Source organism: Hyperoodon ampullatus (assembly GCF_949752795.1).
Source record: "Hyperoodon ampullatus genome assembly, chromosome: 2".
NCBI lineage: Eukaryota > Metazoa > Chordata > Mammalia > Artiodactyla > Ziphiidae > Hyperoodon > Hyperoodon ampullatus.
The window spans coordinates 144,078,687-144,102,988 of NC_136915.1; the positions used below are offsets into that span (position 1 = coordinate 144,078,687).

Genomic DNA, 24,302 nt, shown 5'->3' on the forward strand with positions numbered 1-24,302 from the left:
TGAGAAACATTGAAGAGCAAACTGGGAAAACAGTATAGGGAAATTAATCAATTTCTAATTATTGTCTTCATGATAAAGTTTTTAATAAGAAACCAACACAACACTGATATATTCTTCAGTTCCAGTATTCATTTATAACTATTTACATTATTTCTCAGTGATGGATTTTTAACTAAGCAGTACAGAGTCAGAATCACTTCTGAAAAAATGAGAGAAGGATATATGAGGAGTTAACATCATAGATAGACAATTATGATTTCATGTTTTAATGCTCTGATTAGGTTTTCCTTTCCCCCTTTTTCCTGTTTAACTTCTTTTGTTTTAGATAGACAAGTGATAATTTAGAAACTTCTAACTGTAATGAATCTTCCCACTGGTCCACTAACTGTAAATTCATTAGATTAACATTTTGAGATATAAACCCGCCCTACGAAAATTACTTAATGGCTTTAATCAGATTACATTAGGCACGAGGGGATAGAAGGAAAGGTGTATTTAAAAACAGAAGACTCGGGACTTCCCTAGTGGTGCAGTAGTTAAGAATCCACCTGCCTGCTTTGTGACCGCCTGGAGGGGTGGGATAGGGAGGGTGGGAGGGAGACGCAAAAGGGAGGGGATATGGGAACATATGTATATGTATAGCTGATTAAATTTGTTATAAAGCAAAATAAATAAATAAATAAATTAATTTAAAAAAAAAAAAAAAGAATCCACCTGCCAATGCAGGGGACACGGGTGGATCCCTGGTCCGGGAAGATCCCACATGCTGCGGAACAACTGAGCCTGTGTGCCACAACTACTGAAGGCCGTGTGCCTGGAGCCTGTGCTCCGCAACAGGAGAGGCCACCATAAGGAGAACCCTGCGCACCGCAACGAAGAGTTGCCCCCGCTCGCCACAACTACAGAAAGCCCGTGTGCAGCAACGAAGACCCAACGCAACCAAAAATAAATAAATAAATAAAATTGATTCTTTAAAAAAACAAAAACAAGAACAGAAGACTCAGTCCCTGGTCTAAAGAAATTCAGAGTCTAATGAGGAAAGTTTTTGATCTTATCCAGCTGTTCCAATAACTGATATTTCCTGACTTCCTTTTACTCACTGTCTACTTTATTCCTCTTCCCACAAGGAAAAAGGTACATTAATGTAAGCTTAAAAACACACAAAAGTATACTTTCTTTGAACAGTTAACATGTAAAGTATGAAAACAAGGACCAGAAGCATATATACCAACGTTATAATGGTTGCCTCTGAGAAAGGGTGAAGGGATCAAGATAAGGGAACATTTAGCTTTCAGGTTAAATTTTTTTAAATTATAGTTGATTTACAATATTGTGTCAGTTCCACATGTACAGCAAAGTGACTCAGTTATATATACATATATATTTTTTCAGATTCTTTTCCATTATAGGTTATTAAAAGAGATTGAACATAGCTCCCTCTTTTATACAGTAAATCGTTATTGCTTATCTATTTTATGAATAGTGGTTTGTATCTGTTAATCCCAAACCGCTAATTTATCCCTCCCCACCATGCTCCCTTTCCCCTTTGGTAACCATGAGTTAGTTTTCTATGTCTGTGAGTCTCTTTCTGTTTTGTATATAGATTCATTTGTATTATTTTTTAGATTCTGCTATATAAATGATACCATATTTGTCTTTGTCTGACTTACTTCACTCAGTATGATATTCTCTAGATTCATCCATGTTGCTAAAAATGGCAACATTTCATTCTTTATTATGGCTAAGTAATACTCCATTTGATAGACAGACAGATAGATACCACATCATCGTAAGCCAATCGTCTATTGATAGGTTCTTTTTTTTTTTAACATCTTTATTGGAGTATAATTGCTTTACAATGGTGTGTTAGTTTCTGCTTTATAACAAAGTGAATCAGTTATACATATACATATGTTCCCATATCTCTTCCCTCTTGCATCTCCCTCCCTCCCACCCTCCCTATCCCACCCCTCTAGGTGGTCACAAAGCACCAAGCTGATCTCCCTGTTCTATGCGGCTGCTTCCTGCTAGCTATACTGATAGGTTCTTGGGTTGTTTCCATGTCTTGGCTATTGTAAACAGTGCTGCTATGAACATTGGGGTGCACAGATCTTTTCAAATTAGAGTTTTTGTCTTTTCCAGATATATGCCCAGAAATGGGATTGCTGGATCATATGGTAGCTCTATTTTTAGTTTTTTAAGAAACCTCCATTGGGATTGACATATATACACTAATATGTATAAAACAGATAACTAATTTTTTAAAAACCAATTTTAAAAAAACCCTCCACACTGTTTTCCATAGTGGCTGTACCAATTTACATTCCCACCAACAGTATAGGAGGGTCCCCCCCCTTTTTTTATTGGAGTATAGTTGCTTTACAAACCCCTCCTTTTTTTTTTGGCTGTGCTGCACAGGCTTGCGGAATCTTAATTCCCCAACCAGGGATTGAACCCAGGCCCTCGGCAGTGAAAGTGTGGAGTCCTGGACCACCACTGGACCACCAGGGAATTCCCCACTTGTAGACTTTTTGACGCTAGCCATTCTGACAGGTGTGAAGTGATACCTCATTGTGGTTTTGATTTGCATTTCTCTAATAATTAACAATGCTGAGCATCTATTCATGTGCCTGTGGGCCATCTGTATGTCTTCTTTGGAGAGAAGTCTATTTAGGTCTTCTGCTCATTTTTTGATTAGACTGTTTTTCTGATATTGAGTTGTATGAGCCATTTATATATTTTGGAAATTAAGCCCTTGTTGGTTGTATTACTTGAAGATATTTTCTCCCATTCCACAGGTTTGTCTTTTTGTATTGTTGATCATTTCCTTTGCTATGCAAAAGCTTTTAAGTTTGATTAGGTCCCATTTATTTATTTTTGCTTTTATTTCTGTTGCTTGCAAGATTGATCTAAGAAAATATTGCTACAAATTATGTCAGAGAATGCTTTCCCTATGTTCTCTTCTAGGAGTTTTATGGTGTCATGTCTTATATATAGGTCTTTAAACAATTTTGAGTTTATTTTTGTATATGGTGTGAGGGAGTGGTCTAATTTTATTGATTTACATGTAGCTGTCCAGCTTTCCCAACACCACTTGCTGAAGAGACTGTCTTTTCTCCATTGTATATTCTTGTCTCCTTTGTTGTAGATTAACTGACCACAGGTGTGTGGGTTTATTTCTGGGCTCTCTATTCTGTTCCACTGATCTATAATATATGTCTGTTTGGGGGCCACTATCACACTGTTTTGATTACTGTAGCTTTGTAGTCTTGTCTGAAGTCTGAGAAGGCTATGCCTCCAGCTTTGTTCTTTTTCCTCAGGATCGCTTTGGCAATTCTGGGTCTTTTGTGATTCCATATAAATTTTAGGATTATTTGTTCCAGTTCTGTGAAAAATGTTATGGGTAATTTAATAGGGATCGCATTAAATCTGTAGATTGCTTTGGGTAGTATGGTCATTTTAACAATATTAATTCTTCCAATCCAAAAGCATTGCATATCTTTCCATTCCTTTGAATCCTCTTCAGTTTCCTTTATCAATGTTTTATAGTTTTCAGCATATAGGTCTCTCGCCTCCTTGGTTAAGTTTACTCCTAGGTATTTTTTCTGACATGATTTTAAACTAGATTGGTTTTTTACTTTCTTTTTGATATTTCATTGTTAAAGAAACGCAACAGATTTCTGTATGTTAATCTTGTATCCTGCTACCTTGCAGAATCCATTTATTAGTTCTAATAGTTTTTGTATGAAGTCTTTAGGATTCTCTATATAGAGTATCATATCATCTGCACATAGTGACAGTTTTACCTCCTCCCTTCCAATTTGGATACCTTTTACTTCTTTTTTTTTGTCTGATCCCTGTGGCTAGGATTTCCAATACTATGTTGAATAGAAGTGGTGAGAGTGGGCATCCTTGACTTGTTCCAGAATTCAGCAGGAAGGCTTGCAGCTTTTCACCACTGAGTATTATGTTGGCTGTTGAGTTTGCTGTAAATGGCTTTAATATGTTGAGATATGTTCCCTCTATACCCACTTTGGTGAAAGTTTTTGTCATGCATGGATGTTGAATTTTATCAATTGCTTTGTCTGCATCTATGGAGATGATCATATGGTTTTTGTCTTTTCTTTTGTTAATGTGATGTATCACACTGATTTCTTTGCATATGTTGAATCATCCTTGCAAATCTGGAATGAATCCACCCTGATCATAGTGTATGATCCTTTTTATGTACTGTTGGATTTGGTTTGTTAATATTTTGTTGAGGATTTTTCATCTATATTCATCAAAGATACTGGCCTGTAATTTTCTTTTTTTTGTAGTGTCTTTGTCTAGTTTTAATATCAGGGTGATGGTGGCTTCACAGAATGAATTTGGGAGTTTTCCCTCCTCTTCAATCTTTTGGAATAGTTTGAGAAGGATAGGTATAAGTTCTCCTTTTTATGTTTGGTAGATTTCCCCATTGAAGCCATCTGATCCTGGATTTTTGTTTGCAGGAATTTTTTTTTTTTTTTTTTTTTGCGGTATGCGGGCCTCTCACTGTTGTGGCCTCTCCTGTTGTAGAGCACAGGCTCTGGACGCGCAGGCTCAACGGCCATGGCTCACGGGCCCAGCCGCTCCGTGGCACGTGGGATCTTCCCAGACCGGGGAACGAACCTGTGTCCCCTGCATCGGCAGGCGGACTCTCAACCACTGCGCCACCAGGGAAGCCCTGCAGGAAGTTTTTTTTATTACAGATTCTATGTCACTTCTAGTGATTGGTTTGTTAAAATTATGTTTCTTCTTGACTCAGACTTGGCAGGCTGTATGTTTCTAGAAATTTGTCCATTTCTTCTAAGTTGTTCAATTAGTTGGCATATAACTGTTCATAGTATTTTCTTATTTTTTTTGTATTTCTGCAGTATCATTGGTTATTTTTCCTCTTTCATTCCTTATTTTGTTTTTTTGAGTCCTCTCTCTTTTCTTTTTAGTGAGCCTGACTAGAGGTTTGTCAATTTTATCTTTTCAAAAAACCAGCTCTTGGTTTTATTGATCTCGTCTATTGTTTTTTAATTTCTATTTTATTTATTTCCTCTCTGATCTTTATTTCCTTCCTTTGCTGACATTGGGTTTTGTTGTTCTTATTTTCCTAATTCTTTTAGGTGGTAGGTTGGGTTGTTTGGGATTTTTCTTGTTTCTTGAGGAACTTCCCTCTTAGAACTGCAATTGCTGCATCCCAATATGTGCTGTCATTATTGTTTGTCTCGAGGTATTTTCTGACAGCCATGCCCCGCTATGTGCGTACTGACATTGGGTTTGGTCCAGACCACATCCCAGGCCCTCAGGGCTGTCTCCATGCACCTAGATGGAGTCCTCTCCCACGGCTAACCACACAAGTTTCAGTGCCTAGCTACTGCATGTACTAGCAGCCTCCCTCCCCACAGTGCATGTTTCCAGCTTGGAAGTGTGATGAGGTGGCAGCCAATAGTACTCGTCCCTCTCCACCCTAACAGGTTAAATTTTTAAAAGCAACATGTATCCATGTATTACTACATAAAGTTGTTAAAAATATAGCCATAAAAATTTCTGAAAAAAGTATGCTAAAGTACTAATGGTGGTTGATTCTGGGTGGTATGAACATGAGTGAAGGACATTAACTTCTTAGTATTTACCGTTTAAGTTCCTACCAGTCCATCACAAGGGAAGGTGTAGCATTTTATTGGTTGATTAGATTATTATTCTTATTAGAGATGCCCATATTAACAACAGTTGCCTTCTCACAGTTCCTAGAACTATACCTAAGTATCATAGTGATAGTGTTACCTTTATTACTGTTGAGACTGTGACAAAGACTTACAATATTAGATGGAGCTTCCTAAATCTCCTATCACATACTCTAAAGCAAAGGTCTACAGTCAAGATTTCTGCCAAACATTAAAAAATAATAATAAAACTAAGGTGCAGGCACAGGTAGTGTGCCACCTGCATAGACCCTTATGCTCTTTGCTGTGGTATGCTTAATACAATCGCATCTGCAGGTGACAGGAGACTAGTTCTAGATTTCTGTACCCAAGATAATTGGAATACTTCCCATAGGAACCAACTCCCAAAATCCTTCCCCTTATCTACATGATTTCCCACAATAGTCCATCATGAAGTTTTATAGTATGTCAAAAACCCAGCTCTGTCTTTTTTGGAATAAGCCTAGCAGGTAAAGTAATAAGTCACCAATATTTCCTTAAGGGCTGCTCAAGTTTTCTGCTAAATACAGCAGGCATAATATGCTTCATATCTGAGTTTGAGACCAAAACCCCAGATATTTCCCAGTTGTATGGTTCCTGATTTTCCTAGGTGTCCAAAGTCTTTATGAAATTCTCTTAGAACAATGAGATAGCAATCTTGGGCATGTTAATGTACCTCTCTAAGCTGCTGCTTTTTCAAAATTAATTAATTAAACAGATAAGTAAGTAATAAAATCAAAATATTTCTGTGAAGATAAAATTAAGTTCTATACAAAGACTTCAGCAGAGCCTGAAACACAATAAACATATATATTACTGTAGCCACATTAATAAACATCCCTCTGGCTGGAGGACTCCTTTACCATAGGGCCTTCCCACCATGCTATCCTCCAGATTTCCACTATACTCTAAAACAGTGAGGGTTTCTTCCCTGAGCTCCAAAGTTGACAGCCATGTTGGGCCTAGTCTTCAGAAATAGCTTTGAGTTTTCCATTTCCTTAAAGAGATTACCTCACAAAGTACAAACACACTTGCCTCCCTCATTAGGGACAGTTTCCTAAGAGATGTACCTTGTTGGTAAGCTTAAACTTACGGCAAATACAGATGTTCTAGTCAGTTTAAACCACCCATTATTGCCCTCAGGTAATAAGATTATTGTCAGTCCATTTGTGACTCTATGTAATGCTCCCTAAATGTATCTGAGACTGAGTTCCTATAGGCTTTGCTAACAGAAACCTGTAAAGTGTCAGGTCCTATTAACTGTCAGATTGCCATTAACATTATTCCTCCACTTCCCAGACATGCCTCAACCCCTAGCAATGGACACAGGCCATGTTTGATTTATAGTGTATCTCTCTTATTTACTTGCTTGGTTACTGAATAGTTCTTTTTAAGAGCACTGACCTCTGTTCTCTGGTTACAAACACGTAGAGCCTCAGTTTTGCTGCTAATGAACTGTATGATCTTAGTAAAGTTGCACGTCTCTAGGTGTCAGTTTTGTAATCAGTCAATTAAGGATATCTTTAATGTCTATGATTTAATTTCTATCATTCCACTACTAGACAAGTAGCTCAGACAAAAAAAATTATGAAAGATATATATAGATTTACCATGGAAAACACAGCAATCCCACCAGCTTATTTTAAGACTGGAAGTGTATAAAAATAGGTTTTTAGGACCACTGTGTACGGCTGTGTAGGCTGTGCACTGCAATAAGTACCTGGCTGACGGGGGTGCTTAAGTACAGTGTGCGTTGGGTCCACCAAAGCTTACACCTGGAGGAAGGAATGTCTTTTTCTTCTTACATAGGTGGTATCTGCTAACTGAACTATATTCTCATGATGAACTGTTTGCTCAAAGGTGGTACTGCTTTCTAATTCATCCACCCAGCAGGCTATGCCTTTACCTAAATTGCACAAAGACATCTCATTTTACAGGTCACAGGTGGCCTGCAAAAGTAGCACTATAAAAGAATTCTATACTACTAGTAACAATTGATCTCATCACATAAAAAGATCTCCAAAACACAAAGATGCAGGAAAAGTCTTCAAGATCAATTTCTCCCCAAATTGGTCATACTTAGAGTGCAGACACACACACACACACACACACACACACACACACACACACACACACACTAAAGAATTCTTCAGAGGAGAAATGTTCACGAACAAAAACCTGAAGTCAAAGAAAAGGCTTATCAAAAATCTAAATAAACCATGTAATATAAATAACTTTTACTATTTTAAGACTAAAAATTTTTGTGTAAAAGCCATCTGGAAAACACAGACAATTTTTTTATACTTACCCTCTTCACACAGAAATTGTGAAAATCAATAGAACAATATAAAGCAGTTAAAATACACTTAAAGAAAATATAAACAAAGAATTTATTACTCTTCAGTATTAAATTATTTTTAAAGTAACATTTAAATAAAAGGAATAAAGAAATGTGTTTTAATGACCCTAATTTTAAGAAAACATCAAAATCAATAGCATGGAGCTTGTGAAGCAGCCATAGAAAGAGAGTGGCAAGTGTGTGTGTGTGTGTATATATATGGGTTACATGTACCCTAAGACATAAGTGATGCTGGAAATTATTTTTAATAGCATTTAAAATTAACTCACCAAAAAAAATAACATCATATGATTTTTAATAATATAGCTATGCCACCATATGTAAATATAGCTTGGTAATCTCTATGGTGAACTGAGAATGAAAAGCTATAAATAACAGAGACATTCTAATAATTTTACACTAAGTTTGTTTATATAAAATCTAATAGGCTTCTCCTATCTAATATAAAAATGGGAAGTACTAAATAGCATGAATGGAATTTCAAAGGTTGTTCTATCTTACCAACTTAAACAAGATATCACAACCTACTATTTAACTCTTAGGCCTTTTTAAAATAAGAGGATTATCAGAAAATCTGCTTAATTTTAAGAAGAACAAAGTAAAATAAATTAAAATTGTGAACAAAGAAATTTGATAAATTATTTTAATGTTTATTTTTCCTAGAAAAATTTCTTATAGATATTATCTCCTTTTGTATTCCAAAAAATGGAAGATTAACATGGCCACCTAGAGGAGAAAATATGATCAACAAATAGAGGTCATAATATTTTCTTACTTTTTCTACAATATCTGTATTTCAGATTTATAATATATAAACTGCTCTAAAGGACCCAACTGAAGGGGTTAATTATGAATGAAAGAGACTTAGGGAGGACACTAAGGCAGCAGTGATGACCAAACAGAAGCTAAAGCATCATTCATTTTTGCAGTGGACTTGACAAGTATAGCCTTTATAAACTTACTGTGTGACCTTAGGTTAAAAATTACTTATTTGATCTAAAATCTCCTCTCACTTCTGTAAAATGGAAATAATCTTATCTACCACAATGTGTTGCAGTGAAGCCTAAGTATAACAATGTGTACAGAAACTAACAGAGTCAGGCACACAGTAGGAGCTCAATGAATGGTAGTTCTCCCTACTTGATCAGAAAGTTCTCTTGCACTGGTCCTCCTAATCCCTATCCAGGCCCTCTCTGACCCTCTCTATTCTTGTAGATATTTCCAATACTGGCTGTTCCAAAGCTTCTCTACTGAAATTATTCAGAGTTTGAGGAATGGGGTAATAGTTCTTTACCAACCCTAATGAGGTAGCAATATGTCATGTAAAAAATATACATTTAGGGCTTCCCTGGTGGCGCAGTGGTTGAGAGTCTGCCTGCCGATGCAGGGGACACAGGTTCGTGCCCCGGTCCGGGAAGATCCCACATGCCGCAGAGCGGCTGGGCCCGTGAGTCATGGCCGCTGAGGCTGCACGTCCAGAGCCTGTGCTCCACAACGGGAGAGGCCACAACAGTGAGAGGCCCGTGTACCGCAAAAAAAAAAAAAAAAAAAAAAAAAGTACATTTAAAAATATTTTTCCTTCTACCTTATAATTCCCTTTAGTCACCTCAACCCACATTAGTCAACTGTGACCTTCATAAACCTGCAGAATAGTATGCAGAATAAAGGGTCAGAGCAGTAAAGAGAAGCATAACCTACTCTACCGATCCCTTTCCTTGTACCTCAGGAGAATGAACCAAATCCTATAAAAGAACTATACTCAGTAGCCCTCTTAGGTGACTGGACATGAAGTGAGCAGTACTTCTCCTGAGTCAACTATGCAGAGGCACAACCACCTGGCAGAGACTCAAATGTGTATTAGAAGCAAATCCCCATCCTTCCCAAATATATACCAGAGGAGGCTTACTATTGTTGGGTTGGAGGGAGAAGGTGAACCCCTTCAACTACCTCTCTTTCTTGACTCTGAAAGTTGATAGAGAACAAGTGGTATGAAAGTGCAGGCAGCAAATGTACACTCTCTTCCACTTATTCTCTCCTAACCACCTTCAATCTCATGTATGATTCTACACTACTAAAATGTACACTGAAAGTAACTGATCATCTTCTACTGGACAAAGGGGCTTGTCTGAATTCTCATCCTCCCCAGTCTCTCTGTGGTGTAGCATTCAAAACTCTCCTTCCGTGTCTGATGAAATGCAACATTCTCCTAATTCCCCACTTTATGGTTGTTAATTTCTCTTCTCTGTTTAAGGGACATCCTTAATTCTGTTAATGAAAGGAAATGACTCTCTTACCTTTTCTCTCCATACATTCTCCCTCAACAATTTAATCCCTTCCCTTGGTTCCTATTCTCTAACTATATACAATCTGAAAAAACCTTCTCCCAAACTCCATTCATGATTTCAAGATCCACAGCCATTTCCAGTTGCCTAAATATTCTGCCTTACCATATACACAAAACCACTTTTATCTTCCACCCCAACACACCATCCAAGAAAAAACCATCCCTCTCTGGATTTCTTATTTATATTAATGACCTCATCATTTTCCTAGTCATACTTGCTGGAAACTAGTGTCATCTTTGACACTTCCTTCCTTCTTTCTAATGTTCCAAATACATTTAGTTCCTAAATCCAGTAAATTGCACCTCTGTAATGTCTCTCCTGTCCTCCTATATCCCTCTTGCCACTACTTTAATTCAGATTTTTACCATTTCCCTCATAGATGACTCCAAAGACCTCCTTAATTGGTGTCTTTTCCTATAGCCTTCCTGTTGCTACATTACTCTTTCTAAAGCACATCCCTGGTCATGGTTCCTTGGTGAAAAACTTTTAGTGAGTTTTCACTGGTTAACAAATTAAATCCAAACTTCTACTCAGTGAGGCACTCCAGGCTTTAGACCTCATCTCTTTCCTTTTTATTTTACATATATATATGTGTGTGTGTGTATATATATATGTGTGTATATACTGATATACAGTATATATACTGATATACTGATACATATACATATATATACTTATATACACACATACACACACACACACATATACATACATACACCTATGTTAGACCCAAGAGGACTTTTCTCTTGTCCTGAAATAGTCCCTACATTTTACCACTGCATACTCTGGTGTTTATGAACTTCCCTCTATCCAAAATACCTCTGCTTATTCTTTTCAACTTTATACCCATTCTTCAAAGCTGAACCCAAATGCCATTTTCATGGATGTTGTCTCACATCTTCCCCAATGGATGGTAATTCACTCCCTTCCTTAAAACCTTTTAGCATTTTATATGTACTTCTGCATCTTTGCTTGTGGGCATGTTCAGAACTTACTATCACTTGAAATTGCTTTTCTCTAAAATCTGGAGCTCTGAAATCTCCCTCTCTAATCAAGTTTTCCTATTCTTCCCCAACCCCACTGATTGCTGTGAGTGTATTTTGCACTCACAGCAATCTTTGATTTTTCAATTAGCAATAATCTATGATACAAAAAACTATCCTCCTAGTCTACTGTTATCTTACATTACCACTTGATCATCTCCCCATCCTAAATCCCAACGACAGTATTTTAACAACAAGGATATCCATCTCTACCTGGATATTCCACAGACACCTCAAATTCAGCATGACTGAAACTAAATTATCTCCCTCCCACAAACTTACTTCTCTACTGCTTTCTAAACTAATTAAACAATCTTAATTCCTTACTCATTGCATATGTTCAGTCACTCACCAGGATATACTGAGACCATCCCTCAATCTGCAAATTCTTTGTCCCTCAATTAACATTGCTAATGAGGATCTCATCACTGTTTATCTAACCAGTCCTTTTGCCTCCAGTAGTTCCTACCTCCAATTCATCTTCTATTACAATAGTTAAATAACCTTTCTTAAACACACTGACCTAAAAGTGCCACACTATCCAGCTTAAAAACCTTCCAGGGTTCTACATTCTCTATAAGACAACATCCAAACTCCTGAGCATGGCATTCAGCACAGATCCTAGGTTAAAGACACTGAAACACACTGTCTTCTGCTTTCCTGCAATCACTATTACATGGTGGTTGAACAGTTCTCCCTCAAGTCTAGTTCACCTATCCTGTGAAGACTGCATCATACAACAGACTTCCCCTTTCGCCACCTCCCAAACCAAGTCTCAGTCCTCCTCCTCTGTATTTCTACATTACGTTGTTCATGTAACTAGCAGACCTCTTAACACACTACATTACACATGTACTCACTGGTCATCCTCCTCCAGTCTGTGGGCTCTTTAAAACAAGCTTGTTTTTATTCATCTTTACATCCACAGGATCTAGTATGGCACATATAAAACTTTCAACAAATGTTTATGAAATAAATAATTTCAGAATGCCTAAAATCAATCTACCCTGGGTGCTTTATCAAATGATTTAGGGTAGAAATGGTAGAAAAGTACAAGTGGGTCCTAAACATATAGGTGAAATGAAATGAGAGGGTGATTCCAGAGGTGAGGGCAGGAACAGAAGAGCCACTGAGATTATGCTTCTCTCTTCACCCCTTTTCCCACAGATTGTTGAGCCATGAGAGAATAATAGGACTACAAGGAAGAAGCAATCAAGCCAGCAGAGAGGCAGAAGAAGGAGTGAGCAGGGAAAAATAAAACCCTAAACTGAAGCTGCAGAAAGGGAAGTGTCTAGGGTCACAGACTACACACTCAGGGCTTGCTTGCAGCCACTCACTATCATCACCATCAATGTTTCACCACCCATAACTAAGACTACCATTTACTGATCACTTACCTATCACGCACCAGACACTATGCTAAAAACACCACATATACCATTTAATGTCCATGACAACCCTATCAGCAAGGTATTATTCACACTTAGAGACAATGAAACAAACCTAGAAACTATCAAGTACACTGCCCATTAAGTACACTGCCCAAGGTTTCGCCGCTAATATGGTAAGTCACAGGGCCAGAATGTGAACAAGGATCAGGCTTCAAGACCCATTCTCTTTCTGCTCTACTATTCATGAGCCAGGGTTTACATAAGTTGGGGACTGGCTTTACTGCTTTTGCATTATTTAGTTATCTTTGTAAGCACATGTCTTATTTTCTCTAGTACTAAGAAAGGTATTTTTGAGGGTAGAATCCATGTCTAATATTTTTTATTTCTTTCCTAGCATCTCATAATGAGCCTTCCATATTTGATTAATTTCTTACTGTACCTATATACTAGCAGAAATAAAAGGGAGGTATATCAATCTTTAGTTAGCATGAAGTCAAATACCAAAATTTAACCCCTTTGACAACTGTGTATGCCAGAGTAAGTCATCAATAGTAATGGGCCCCAAAACACAAACCATAGCTACAATATTAAGGTTCGTTTGTGTTTGATATAATAATAAAAATGCTATTTAAAATATATTGCCCTTTTCTTCATATCTGGGCATAAATATAATAATTACTAGGAGTAGTCACACATTGTATCAAGCACACAAACAACTTACTTAGATGTGGAAATAAAAATGCTTTAGGTAATGGTAAAACCTTTTTTATTTCTCTTTTAGAAAGATATAGAAACACTTGAGAGTGGACCTGTATCTTCTACATAGGTTGAGTTCTAATGTCAACGTCAGCACATGAGGCAAAAATCAACAGGGGACAAAAAAATCCTTGAAAATTCCTTAAATTTCCCTTAAAGTCTCGTACAATACAGTACTGGCTCTCAATAAATCTATCTCAGACAGTTTTTCCTCCTACATGGAAGAGATCACCACTCCTTCTGCTTCATGCCACATGAAGTATCTGGCTCATGTTAGGGCCCATACTGAATGAAAAAGCATTCATTTACACACTAGAATCATATTCAACACTGCGATATTCTTAGACCATATCAGTTCCTGTAACAGGTATTTAGGAACTGATTCCATCTGAGACAACAGCAGATTCACACTTCCCATCTCATGATTGCTAGGCATATGTTCATTATGAAAAGAGAGCTAGAATTACCACTGTATTTAAATTATTTGGTGTTTTGCTTTTGGGTGTTTTGGTTTTAGTTTTGGTTTTTGGCTTGAGCCCAAAGACTTGAATTTGAATAAATTATATTCCCAGAAATGTGACCCTACTATATATGCTATCTCTTATTTATTGTACAACCACAGACACCTAGAGCTTTAGAAACAAATAATCAAATACTGTAGTGTAAAAAAAAAAAAAACGTAACCTATCTTACCTTCATCTATTGATGCTTCACTACTGTATCCATCATACTCTGCAGAGAGAGGGCTATATTTCTGTCTTGTTTCCCAAGTATAGCTCTTTTGTCTAGAATCTGCCAATGGTAGTCTGGAATTGTGTGTTCTGGATAAGGCCTCATGGTATTTACCCAGTGCTTCATCTTCACTTTCAGAGGATGAACCATGCTCATCTTTGTCAATGTAGGAATTATCTATTTGGAACGACAAGGAGAGCAGATCAAAATATAACGCAATAAAATGTAGCAAATTTGCTATAGTTACATACATGTTACATGCTTATATATGTATCACATATATTCATACACACACAAATATATATATATATAAACATATATATACACATACACACAATCTGAATTTTCAGCTTTAGAAAAATATTTTTTCATTTAAGAAGCCCAAGCTTTAGATTTTTATGTTTTAATAGAAAAAACTGACTTGTATATTTGAATTATATAAATAATATTAGTCATAGGGATTTTCCAACCACGGTACAGGTAAACAGAGTAATAAGGCTCTCCATCTTACACAATTATTTTTAAAGCATCAGTAGCACACAAAGGAAGTTATAAGTATTGCCAATACATATGGACCTGATTCAAATAATTCATGCTACAAGAGACGTTTTTGGTTATCATCTTAGTCAGAATTTCGTAACTGATGACGCTCAGTGTTAGAAGCAGAACAAAGAAATGGACAGAGATACACTATTGATGGAATTGTAAGTGGTACAACTTTTCTAGAGAGCAATCTGGCTATACATATCAAACTTTCTAATCTGCATAGTCTTTGACCCATTTCTAGGAATTTACCAATTCCATTTTTAAGAATTCAGCCTAAGAAAATAATTAACAAGTGAGCAATGATATGTATTTGAGACAATTTACTGCACTGTGTTTAATAGCAAAGGAAAAAAATAAAATAAAATATGAGCTAAATGTCCATCGCTGAGCCTTGGTTAAGTAAATTATGACACATCTATGCAATGATATACTATACAGTCATTAAAAATGAGGAGGTGAACTTACAAGTATTCACAGGGAAAGAATAACTACCACATCATGTTAACAGAAAAGAGAAGCTTTTCTCATGTTAAGAGAAAAGAGAAGAAAAGAGATTCACATACGTATGGTTACATGCAACATATACACACATACATGCAGTATAAGTTTACACGTACATACAAAAACATCTGGAAGCATATACACCAAGCTTAACACATTATCTGTGAAAGGCAGACTTACTATGAAAATTCTACTTAAATATACCCAAATTTCAAATAAATTTTTCAGAAGGTAAATTAATTTTATATTATTTTAAAAAGCACTAGTTATTACCATTTTTTTAAGGTAAAAATTTTGAAACTGCATCATGTTGAGATTCATTTAGACCATGATGCAACCTTCTCAGAATTATAAAACAACTCTAGAAGGATAAAGAGACCATAGCAGTCAGAATTTATTAGTTCAGTCTAGATATTTCTCTCATTATACTCAGCTAAGATCATCTGCACTAGAGGAATCAATGTTTGAAATTCAGGTGGGGAGACACAGAACGAGTAATTTTAAAATATGGGATAGAAATTCAATGTTTAGAGTTGGAAGTAAGGGAGCTTGGGAGCTTGGACGTCACTAGTCTAAGTCCTGCTTTTTAATTCAGCAAAATAAAATCATCAAAGGGTAAAACTATGACTGATGTTATATTCTGCACTGTCCAATTTAGTAGTCACCAACCACATGCAGCTATTTAAACTAAGTAGAAATAATAAAATTTAAAATCTAGTTCTCCAGTGCTACTAACCACATTTCAAGTGCTCAATAGCTACATGCGGACAGTGGTTACTGTATGAAGCAATATAGGTATGTAGAACTTTTCCATCATTGCAGAAAGTTCTATTGGACAGAGATGGCATCTGCTGAGATGGCAGATCTAGTCTAGAACCTAGGCATTCTGACTCCCAGGGTTTAACACTTGTGGGATACCATGGTGGTGGTCTTAAAGCAGCAGGAGAGCTCTGAGGAGGGTAACTAGAAATTCACCTATTACAAAATATTACCTAAAGTAGCCCTGCATTCAGGAACAGAGAAGGAAACTCTTCTTCCTCTTATTATACCTTGTAAGCTCTGTCAGAACCTAGGACACAGGTACTAGCAACATTATAGTTCAGCTAATGAACGGACAATCCATATGGGTCAAATGATTTTCAAAACGATTTTAGAACATAACATGTTTCAGTTTAGTACTGACTATAATCTAGAATACTTCAGAAATATTTGATTTCTTTTAGGTAGCAGCATGTTTCTTAATGAAAACAAATCAAAACAAAATTTAAAATTCTGTATTGCTACTGCAGTATTTATTACTAGCATCCATTCTACTGTTATTTTATGAATAAAATAATATGTAAACTACTCTACTTAATTTTATTTCTCTTTTAATTTTTGCTACTTCAAGTAATAAGGCTACCAAAACTAAACCAAGGCTACCAAAAAAACACTGAATCTGACATTCAAAAAACTGCTACAAGAATAGACTTCAAAATGGAGGTATTTCCAAAAATTGGCATTCCTTTTTAATTAGCTCATCTATCCTGGATCAGCCTCTATTATATCATTTAAAAAACATTCATATAATTGATAAATAGCAGACCCTATTATGCACAAAGTCATGTAGCAGAACTGAAACAGTCTTCTTCATTTCTACTGCTACTCAGTATTTTGGTTATTTTGAGAATGTAAATATACACAAAAATTCTATATGTATCTTTTATAAATAAAAGCTAGTGTACTTCTGGCCTTGTGATCAGATCAGCAATTAATGAAAATGACTAAAGTATAACCAGGTGTACTAACTAGTGATATGAAGCAATTCTGCAACCCAAACCAAGTAACTGTCAGCTAATTGTTTTAAAAATTGTCACAAATATTGTGGATGAAAACTGTAACTGCTTAGTTGGAATCTTAATTCTACATAGAGAACTCATGAATAATAATAGATTGCTCATGTATACACATTGGAAACATATAAGTCATATAAAATTCTTAATGTATGGCTAAATGAATAGATACATATCCTGAAGCATGTTATTCAATAAGATAAAAATCTATTGCTCTCAAGGAAAAACATAAAACATTTGGTTCATTCTTACTAGGAAAGATGTGAAGAGCAACACGGTATAAAGGGCTTAAGGGTTGGTTACAAAAATATAAAATTTTTAAATCTAACTATAGCACACCAAATAAATTCCAATTAAAGTATGCACACTACTTAAGAAAACCACATAATTTCTGATTGTAAAATAAATGGGCGTTAAGTAAAATTAAGGCCCTTAAAATTGGCCAAATAATGCAGGGACCAGGGGCAGTAACTAAATTAGAGATATATATAACATGAATGCTTTTGAAATGACTGTGAGAAAAAACTGTATGACTTTAAAAATGTCTCCCAGTAAGAGGATTCAAGAAAGTCTTAAATTAGATATACAGACATGTATAGAAAAATTTAGAAATTTGGATGATGTTTTCCTAACGTAAAAAATCAAGAGAAAATTTTATCACTCAAAAACTCACATTAGGAGACCTCACCTTTTTCTGGTATTATCTCAGAGTATTTTTCATCTTCACTCTTTGTTGTTTCTTTTTTGGCAGAAATGGCTTCGTTTTTCTTTGTTTTTATGTCTCCTTTCACTTTGTAGTATTTTGTTGATTTGTTCTTTGATTTTTCCATAACACTTACCTTTAGAATTAGTTGATGCTGCTGGATGTATGCCTTCTTTCTTAATGGATTTCTGTATCATATGTCTATTGCTTTCCAAAATACCTTTTGGAGAACATTCATTTCCTGAACACTTATTCCCTTTGGATCCTTTACTTTTAATATGTTTTTCAGCCTTCTTTAAATAATTTTCTTGCATTTCTTGAAATCTTACCTCCTTTAGGTCATGCTTACCATTATTGGAAATTCCTAATCCATATTTCCTACATCTGTCAGTACTTTCAAGTTCTTGACACGTAGATCCAGCCCTTGCATACTGCTTGCTAACTGATATCCTACCATCACTCATCTGGCCTTTCAAAGAAGAATCACCAGCAGTATTGGTTTCTTGATATTTTGATAGCGTCTGTTGCCTATTATTAATATGTTTAAATACTCCTTCTTCATTCATTCCTTGATCTTGCTTTTGTGAAACTGAAGTATTATAGCTATTTATTCGATTTGCTTGGTGCTGTAAATCGAATTGTGTTTTCTGACAATTAGTGTTTTTGGAGACTTCTGGTAACGTGGTATTTTCTCCTTTAGAAGTATCTACAGCTTCTGTTGCTGCAGGGCTTTCCTCTTCTGGGCGAAAGCCACTTATCATACTTGCTACCTGTTCAGCAACCGAGTCAGTGAAAGCATAGCTGACTTCCCCCACAGCAGTGGTCAAATCTTCCACAGCATTACTGATTGTGTCCACCAGAGAGGACACTGAAGGCAGATTCTGCTGAAAATTTTTGAAAAATGCCATTTTCTAATCCCTTGTTCCTAAAAGGTGCAATAATGGAATCTCCTCTTCTCAAAAAATCAACCACTTTCAAGTCTGAATTTAACATTTACTTAAATGGTGCTATTCATTAGCTCAATATCAGTATTTCACATTGTATCTTTTAATTTTTCTGTAAATGCTTATGCAATGGAAGAAATATGTTGAAGTAAAGACGCTTCAAAAAAAAATCAAACCACTTGGTTTAAACGTAATGACTTTTTTCCCACTCCACAGCTATCATAACAGCAGCAAGACAATATTTTCCCCTCAAATACTATTGAGTTTTTATTCTATACCTGCAAGAAGAAGTATAAAAAGGATTTTTATTATGTACTTTTTAGTTTATTTGTTAATAGTCTATGTATGGGAACTACCCTATCTTATTAACAAAGTACCAATATCATTTCTAAATAAAAAATATATTAAGGGTTTCCCCTATATATTCCCCTGAATATATATTTGTTTACATATCTAAACAATTTTGCATAGAGGTTAGAATAGGGAAGAGCAGAGGATGAACATTTGCAGAGTTGCTATTACATGTAAGGCATTGTGATTTACAAATTTTATCTTACTTGATCTTACAATAACTCTAGGAGGTAAATATTATTATTCTTATTTAATAAGTGAATAAGAAACAGCCTCAGAAAAATTAATAAGGTCCCCGAGGCCTTTCCAATGGATCCTCAAGGTCAAAACTATTTTTACAATAAGAGTAAGAGGATATGTAACTTTTCACTTTCATTCACTCACAAATGAGCACTTGGATTTTCCAGAGGCCATATGACAGACTGAATGCAGAAGCAGATGTGAGAATCCAGTTGCTTCCTTCTTCTGTGCCAGTCATTAAAGAGATTTGCAATGTAAAACAATGTCACTCTTCTCACCAAACTGTTTTTTTTTGGTTTTAGAAAATATACAGTTTTTAAAATTAATACATTTATATTAACATGTAATAGGCTTATTGTTGGGTTTTCTAAAATAAATCAATAAAAAATATTTTAAAATTTTCTTAGCCTTTAACTTCTAATTTGGTATATACCAATAGGTACAACTCACATAAACAAAAGCTCTTTGGGGTCCTCAATAATTTTTAAGAGTGTAAAGGGATAGACCAAAGAAAAACCAAAAATGCTAAAACACAGAATTACTGGAGGCTGCTAAAAGACGTATCTTTAACTAGTTCATTCTACACAAATGATGAAAAAACAGGACTGAAGTGACGTATGAGAAACATTAAACTTGATCGAACCAAAACCATATAAAGTACTATAGTTTCCTAATGCAAAGGCTGCATGATGTAATTCAATAATAAGATTTTCATAAACAATGAGGCTATCACTTTTTAAGTTATCAGAAATAAGAAAAAAGCACCTCTTCAACATATATTCATGGACAAGAAAAGCAAGGTTTCTCTTCTATTGTTCCTTAAAATTCTTCTCAATTAATGTCTTACTTTTACAATTTTCAACTTGCTCCTGCTATCATTTACATAAGCCAGTCTTTGGAAGTAGCAAATAAAGAACTCTTGTAATTATTTTAAAATATAAAATGTTTTCATAAGAGAAAGAACAGTTTCACAGCCCTCATCTTTCCTGCTATCTAGTAACACTAAGTCATATAATATGCCTGTGGTTCCAAGGGAGGGAGAGGAACATTAATTTTCATAATCAGACTTTATACACGAAGTTACCAGGGAAAACCACCTTCTCCACACAATAAAATTATCCATCACTGAGAACTCAACAGCACGTAAAGATAAAGGGTGAATACTTTCAAAAGCCTTCTAGGGACACGGGAAAAATGCTCTCTAGGGAACTATTTGGACAATGGATTAAAGCATAAAATGTAATAAGATACGTCCTTCTTCTTAAAGCATATCTGTTCATATAGCAGGCTAAAAAGCATACCTTATATTTGAAAAATAAAAATGTCATTCAATGATAGTATACAATTCATCTTTATGCACTATGATAGCAATTCATGGGCAATAAAAAGATAACTGAACATAATTTACTTAATACATCTTTTACTCTCAGAATAGTGGCTCAAGGCTAGTTTACTACATGTCAAAGTCAAGCTTTTTATTGTATATATATATATTTTTTAAAGAAAGTAATAAATAGTACAGACAGAAAGACCAAACAAGGGAAAGCAGTGATATGATACTTACAAATTTTATCTTGTGAATTCTTCTTTGTACTGTATCCTGAACCAAGATCTGGAAACCCGCCAACATTTTCAAAACAGAACTTCTTATTAATATAGAGAAAAAGGAGCAGCATCAAGATAATAAACACCCCAACAGCTGACAAAAATCCAACTGCCTCTGGAGATACTAGAGGGGAAAAAAAGTCACAGCTGTAAGCATTTATTCTTCTTCAAGTTACAAACAAGAAGGAAACCCCTATACATGTGTTAGATTACTGCCTTATTTGAATATTTAAAAATTTTCATAGTTCACAACAGTTCAGTTTATAAGAAAAACAAACTGCACAGTTTAATGAGTTGTTAAATTTATTCAAGGGTATTAAAATCTTCTAAAACTTTCCCTATAAATTATGTGGGAACAATCTTAAAAGACGAGTCTATAAAAGAGGCAGTTATCATATGTTTAAGTCCATTGAAAAGTATTACAAAAATTTTAAAACAAGAATTAGAAAAACTTACTTCCCAAGCACAGGTCTATCACTTAATCGAATTTATAAGAACGTATATTATTCTTCTTATCTCTAATAGTTTCAATGGCCTTTTTTTATTAAACAAACTCTGGACTTCCTGACATTGAAAGCTGCAGCCTCTCTTTTCAATATTACACTCCAATCAAATGATTCCACTCACTGCCTCAGAATCAGCTATATGCGTTACCACATGCCTTGTTTTTGTTTGCCCTCTTCCCCTTGCCTGGAGTGACCAAGTGTCCTCTCTACCAAATCCCACTCATTCATTCAACCAACAAATATTTTTGGAGCAGCAGCCATATACCAGGTATTATCACATATGCATTTCCTGTCTTCCCTGAACAGTCTAGTGAAGGCAGTTACAACATGGTGCAATAAAGGTTATGATTGGGGAAGAACAAGGACTATGAGAACTATAGAAATACTTAACCCAGTGTTGAAGGATCAAGTAAGCTTTTCTGAAAGTAACGGCTGCTGTGATTATATTTTAAGGATTAGCCAAGTTAACACTATTCCAGGCAGAAGAGACAGCATGTGCATATAGAGACAGGAGATCATGATATATTCCAGAAACTCCATGAAACTTTGTTATGATGAACTACCAGGTTATCAAGAGAATCTGATCTCAAGAGAATACATGAAATCATCCAGGGAGATTTGGTAGAGTGAGAACAGACAAAACCTTCTCCAACTTCTCCAATCCTCAGCAATCTCTTTTCTTTCAACTTTTGCATTATCTCTCTACACCAGTCATTTGGAGTTAAACAGGAACTAAATTTTTCTATCACCAGTGCCTTCCATATAATACTCAACTATTAGTGGAGAATGAATCTTGAGCCTCAAATATCCCCTACTCTTTCTTCCTCCACTGCTCAAGCAGCATCTAAAATGTCATCTCCTTCAAGATTTTTCTTTCAATCAGAAGAGCCATGACAATTAGCATCTAACTCATTTGTTAAAAATGAAGTCACCCACCAGTCAATGATGAGTGCTTTAACCTCCTAGTTTTTCATTATTTGTGAAATCCAGGCATCCAGGTGTAGAATTGATATGACATCACAGCCTATTCAAAGCTGGCTCAGTAATATTGTCACAGAGGATGGAGCAGAGAATGATATTGTAAGGGAGGGGCGATGAGGGTGAGGGAGAAGGTGGCAGGAATAGTAGGAGTGCTACCTGAATATAAGGCTGGTGTTGAGGACCAGATCCTGCTACCAAAACCAAGAAGTTATGCCCAGACATTAGCCACGTATAATTGCTTTACAATGTTGCATTAGTTTCTGCTATATAACAAAGTGAATCAGCTATATGTACACATATATCCCCATATCCCCTTCCTCTTGCATCTCCCTCTCACCCTCCCTATCCCACCCCTCTAGGTGGTCACAAAGCACCAACCTGATCTCCCTGTGCTATGCTGCTGCTTCCCACTAGCTATCTATTTACATTTGGTAGCATATATATGTCAGTGCTACTCTCTCACTTCTTCCCAGCTTACCCTTCCCCCTCCCCACGTCCTCAAGTCCATTCTCTAAATCTGCATCTTTATTCCTGTTCTGCCACTAGGTTCTTCAGAACCATTTTTTTTTTTAGATTCCATATATATGTGTTAGCCTACAGTATTTGTTTTTCTCTTTCTGACTTACTTCACTCTGCATCACAGACTCTAGGTCCATCCACCTCACTACAAATAACTCAATTTCGTTTCCTTTTATGGCTGATTAACATTCCATTGTATATACGTGCCACATCTTCTTTATCCATTCATCTGTCAGTGGACACTTAGGTTGCTTCCATGTCCTGGCTATTGTAAATAGTGCTGCAATGAACATTGTGGTACACGTCTCTTTTTGAATTACGGTTTTATCAGGGTTATATGCCCAGCAGTGGGATTGCTGGGTCATATGGTAGTTCTATTTTTAGTTTTTAAGGAACCTCCATACTGTTCTCCATAGTGGCTGTATCAATTCACATTCCCACCAACAGTGCAAGAGGGTTCCCTTTTCTCCATACCCTCTCCAGCATTTATTATTTGTAGATTTTTTGATGCTGGCCATTATGACCAGTGTGAGGTGATACTTCATTGTAGTTTTGATTTGCATTTCTCTAATGATCAGTGACGTTGAGCATCCTTTCATGTGTTTGTTGGCAATCTGTATATCTTCTTTGGAGAAATGTCTTTCTAGGTCTTCTGTCCATTTTTGGATTGGTTTGTTCGTTTTTTTGATATTGAGCTGCATGTATATTTTGGAGATTAATCCTTTGTCAGTTGCTTCGTTGGAAAATATTTTCTCCCATTCTGAGGGTTGTCTTTTCGTCTTGTTTATGGTTTCCTTTGCTGTGCAAAATCTTTTAAGTTTCATTAGGTCCCATTTGTTTATTTTTATCTCCATTTCTCTTGGAGGTGGGTCAAAAAGGATTTGGCTGTGATTTATGTCACAGAGTGTTCTACCTATGTTTTCCTCTAAGAGTTTTATAGCGTCTGAACTTACATTTAGATCTTTAATCCACTTTGAGTTTATTTTTGTGTATGGTGTTAGGTAGTGTTCTAATTTCATTCTTTTACATGTAGCTGTCCAGTTTTCCCAGCACCACTTATTGAAGAGGCCATCTTTTCTCCACTGTATAGTCTTGCCTACTTTATCAGAGATAAGGTAACCATATGTGCGTGGGTTTATCTCTGGGCTTTCTATCCTGTTGATCTATATTTCTGTTTTTGTGCCAGTACCATACTGTCTTGATTACTGTAGCTTTGTAGTATAGTCTAAGT

General features: G+C 35.9%; 1 protein-coding gene across 2 annotated transcripts in view; it reads right to left on the reverse strand.

Moving 5' to 3' along the window:
- The window catches only part of SYT14 (synaptotagmin 14), a gene marked incomplete at its 3' end in the record, with an annotated part of 227,055 nt that overhangs the window by 128,715 nt on the left and 74,038 nt on the right, over positions 1-24,302 (reverse strand). For both annotated transcript variants that reach the window (XM_079697993.1, XM_079697992.1), the window contains exons 2-3: positions 21,025-21,189; positions 14,305-14,520 (exon numbers count right to left, since the gene is read on the reverse strand). In XM_079697993.1, the coding sequence (XP_079554119.1) occupies positions 14,305-14,520; positions 21,025-21,136 (328 nt within the window). In that variant the 5' untranslated portion in view covers positions 21,137-21,189. The remainder of the gene's footprint in view (positions 1-14,304; positions 14,521-21,024; positions 21,190-24,302) is intronic.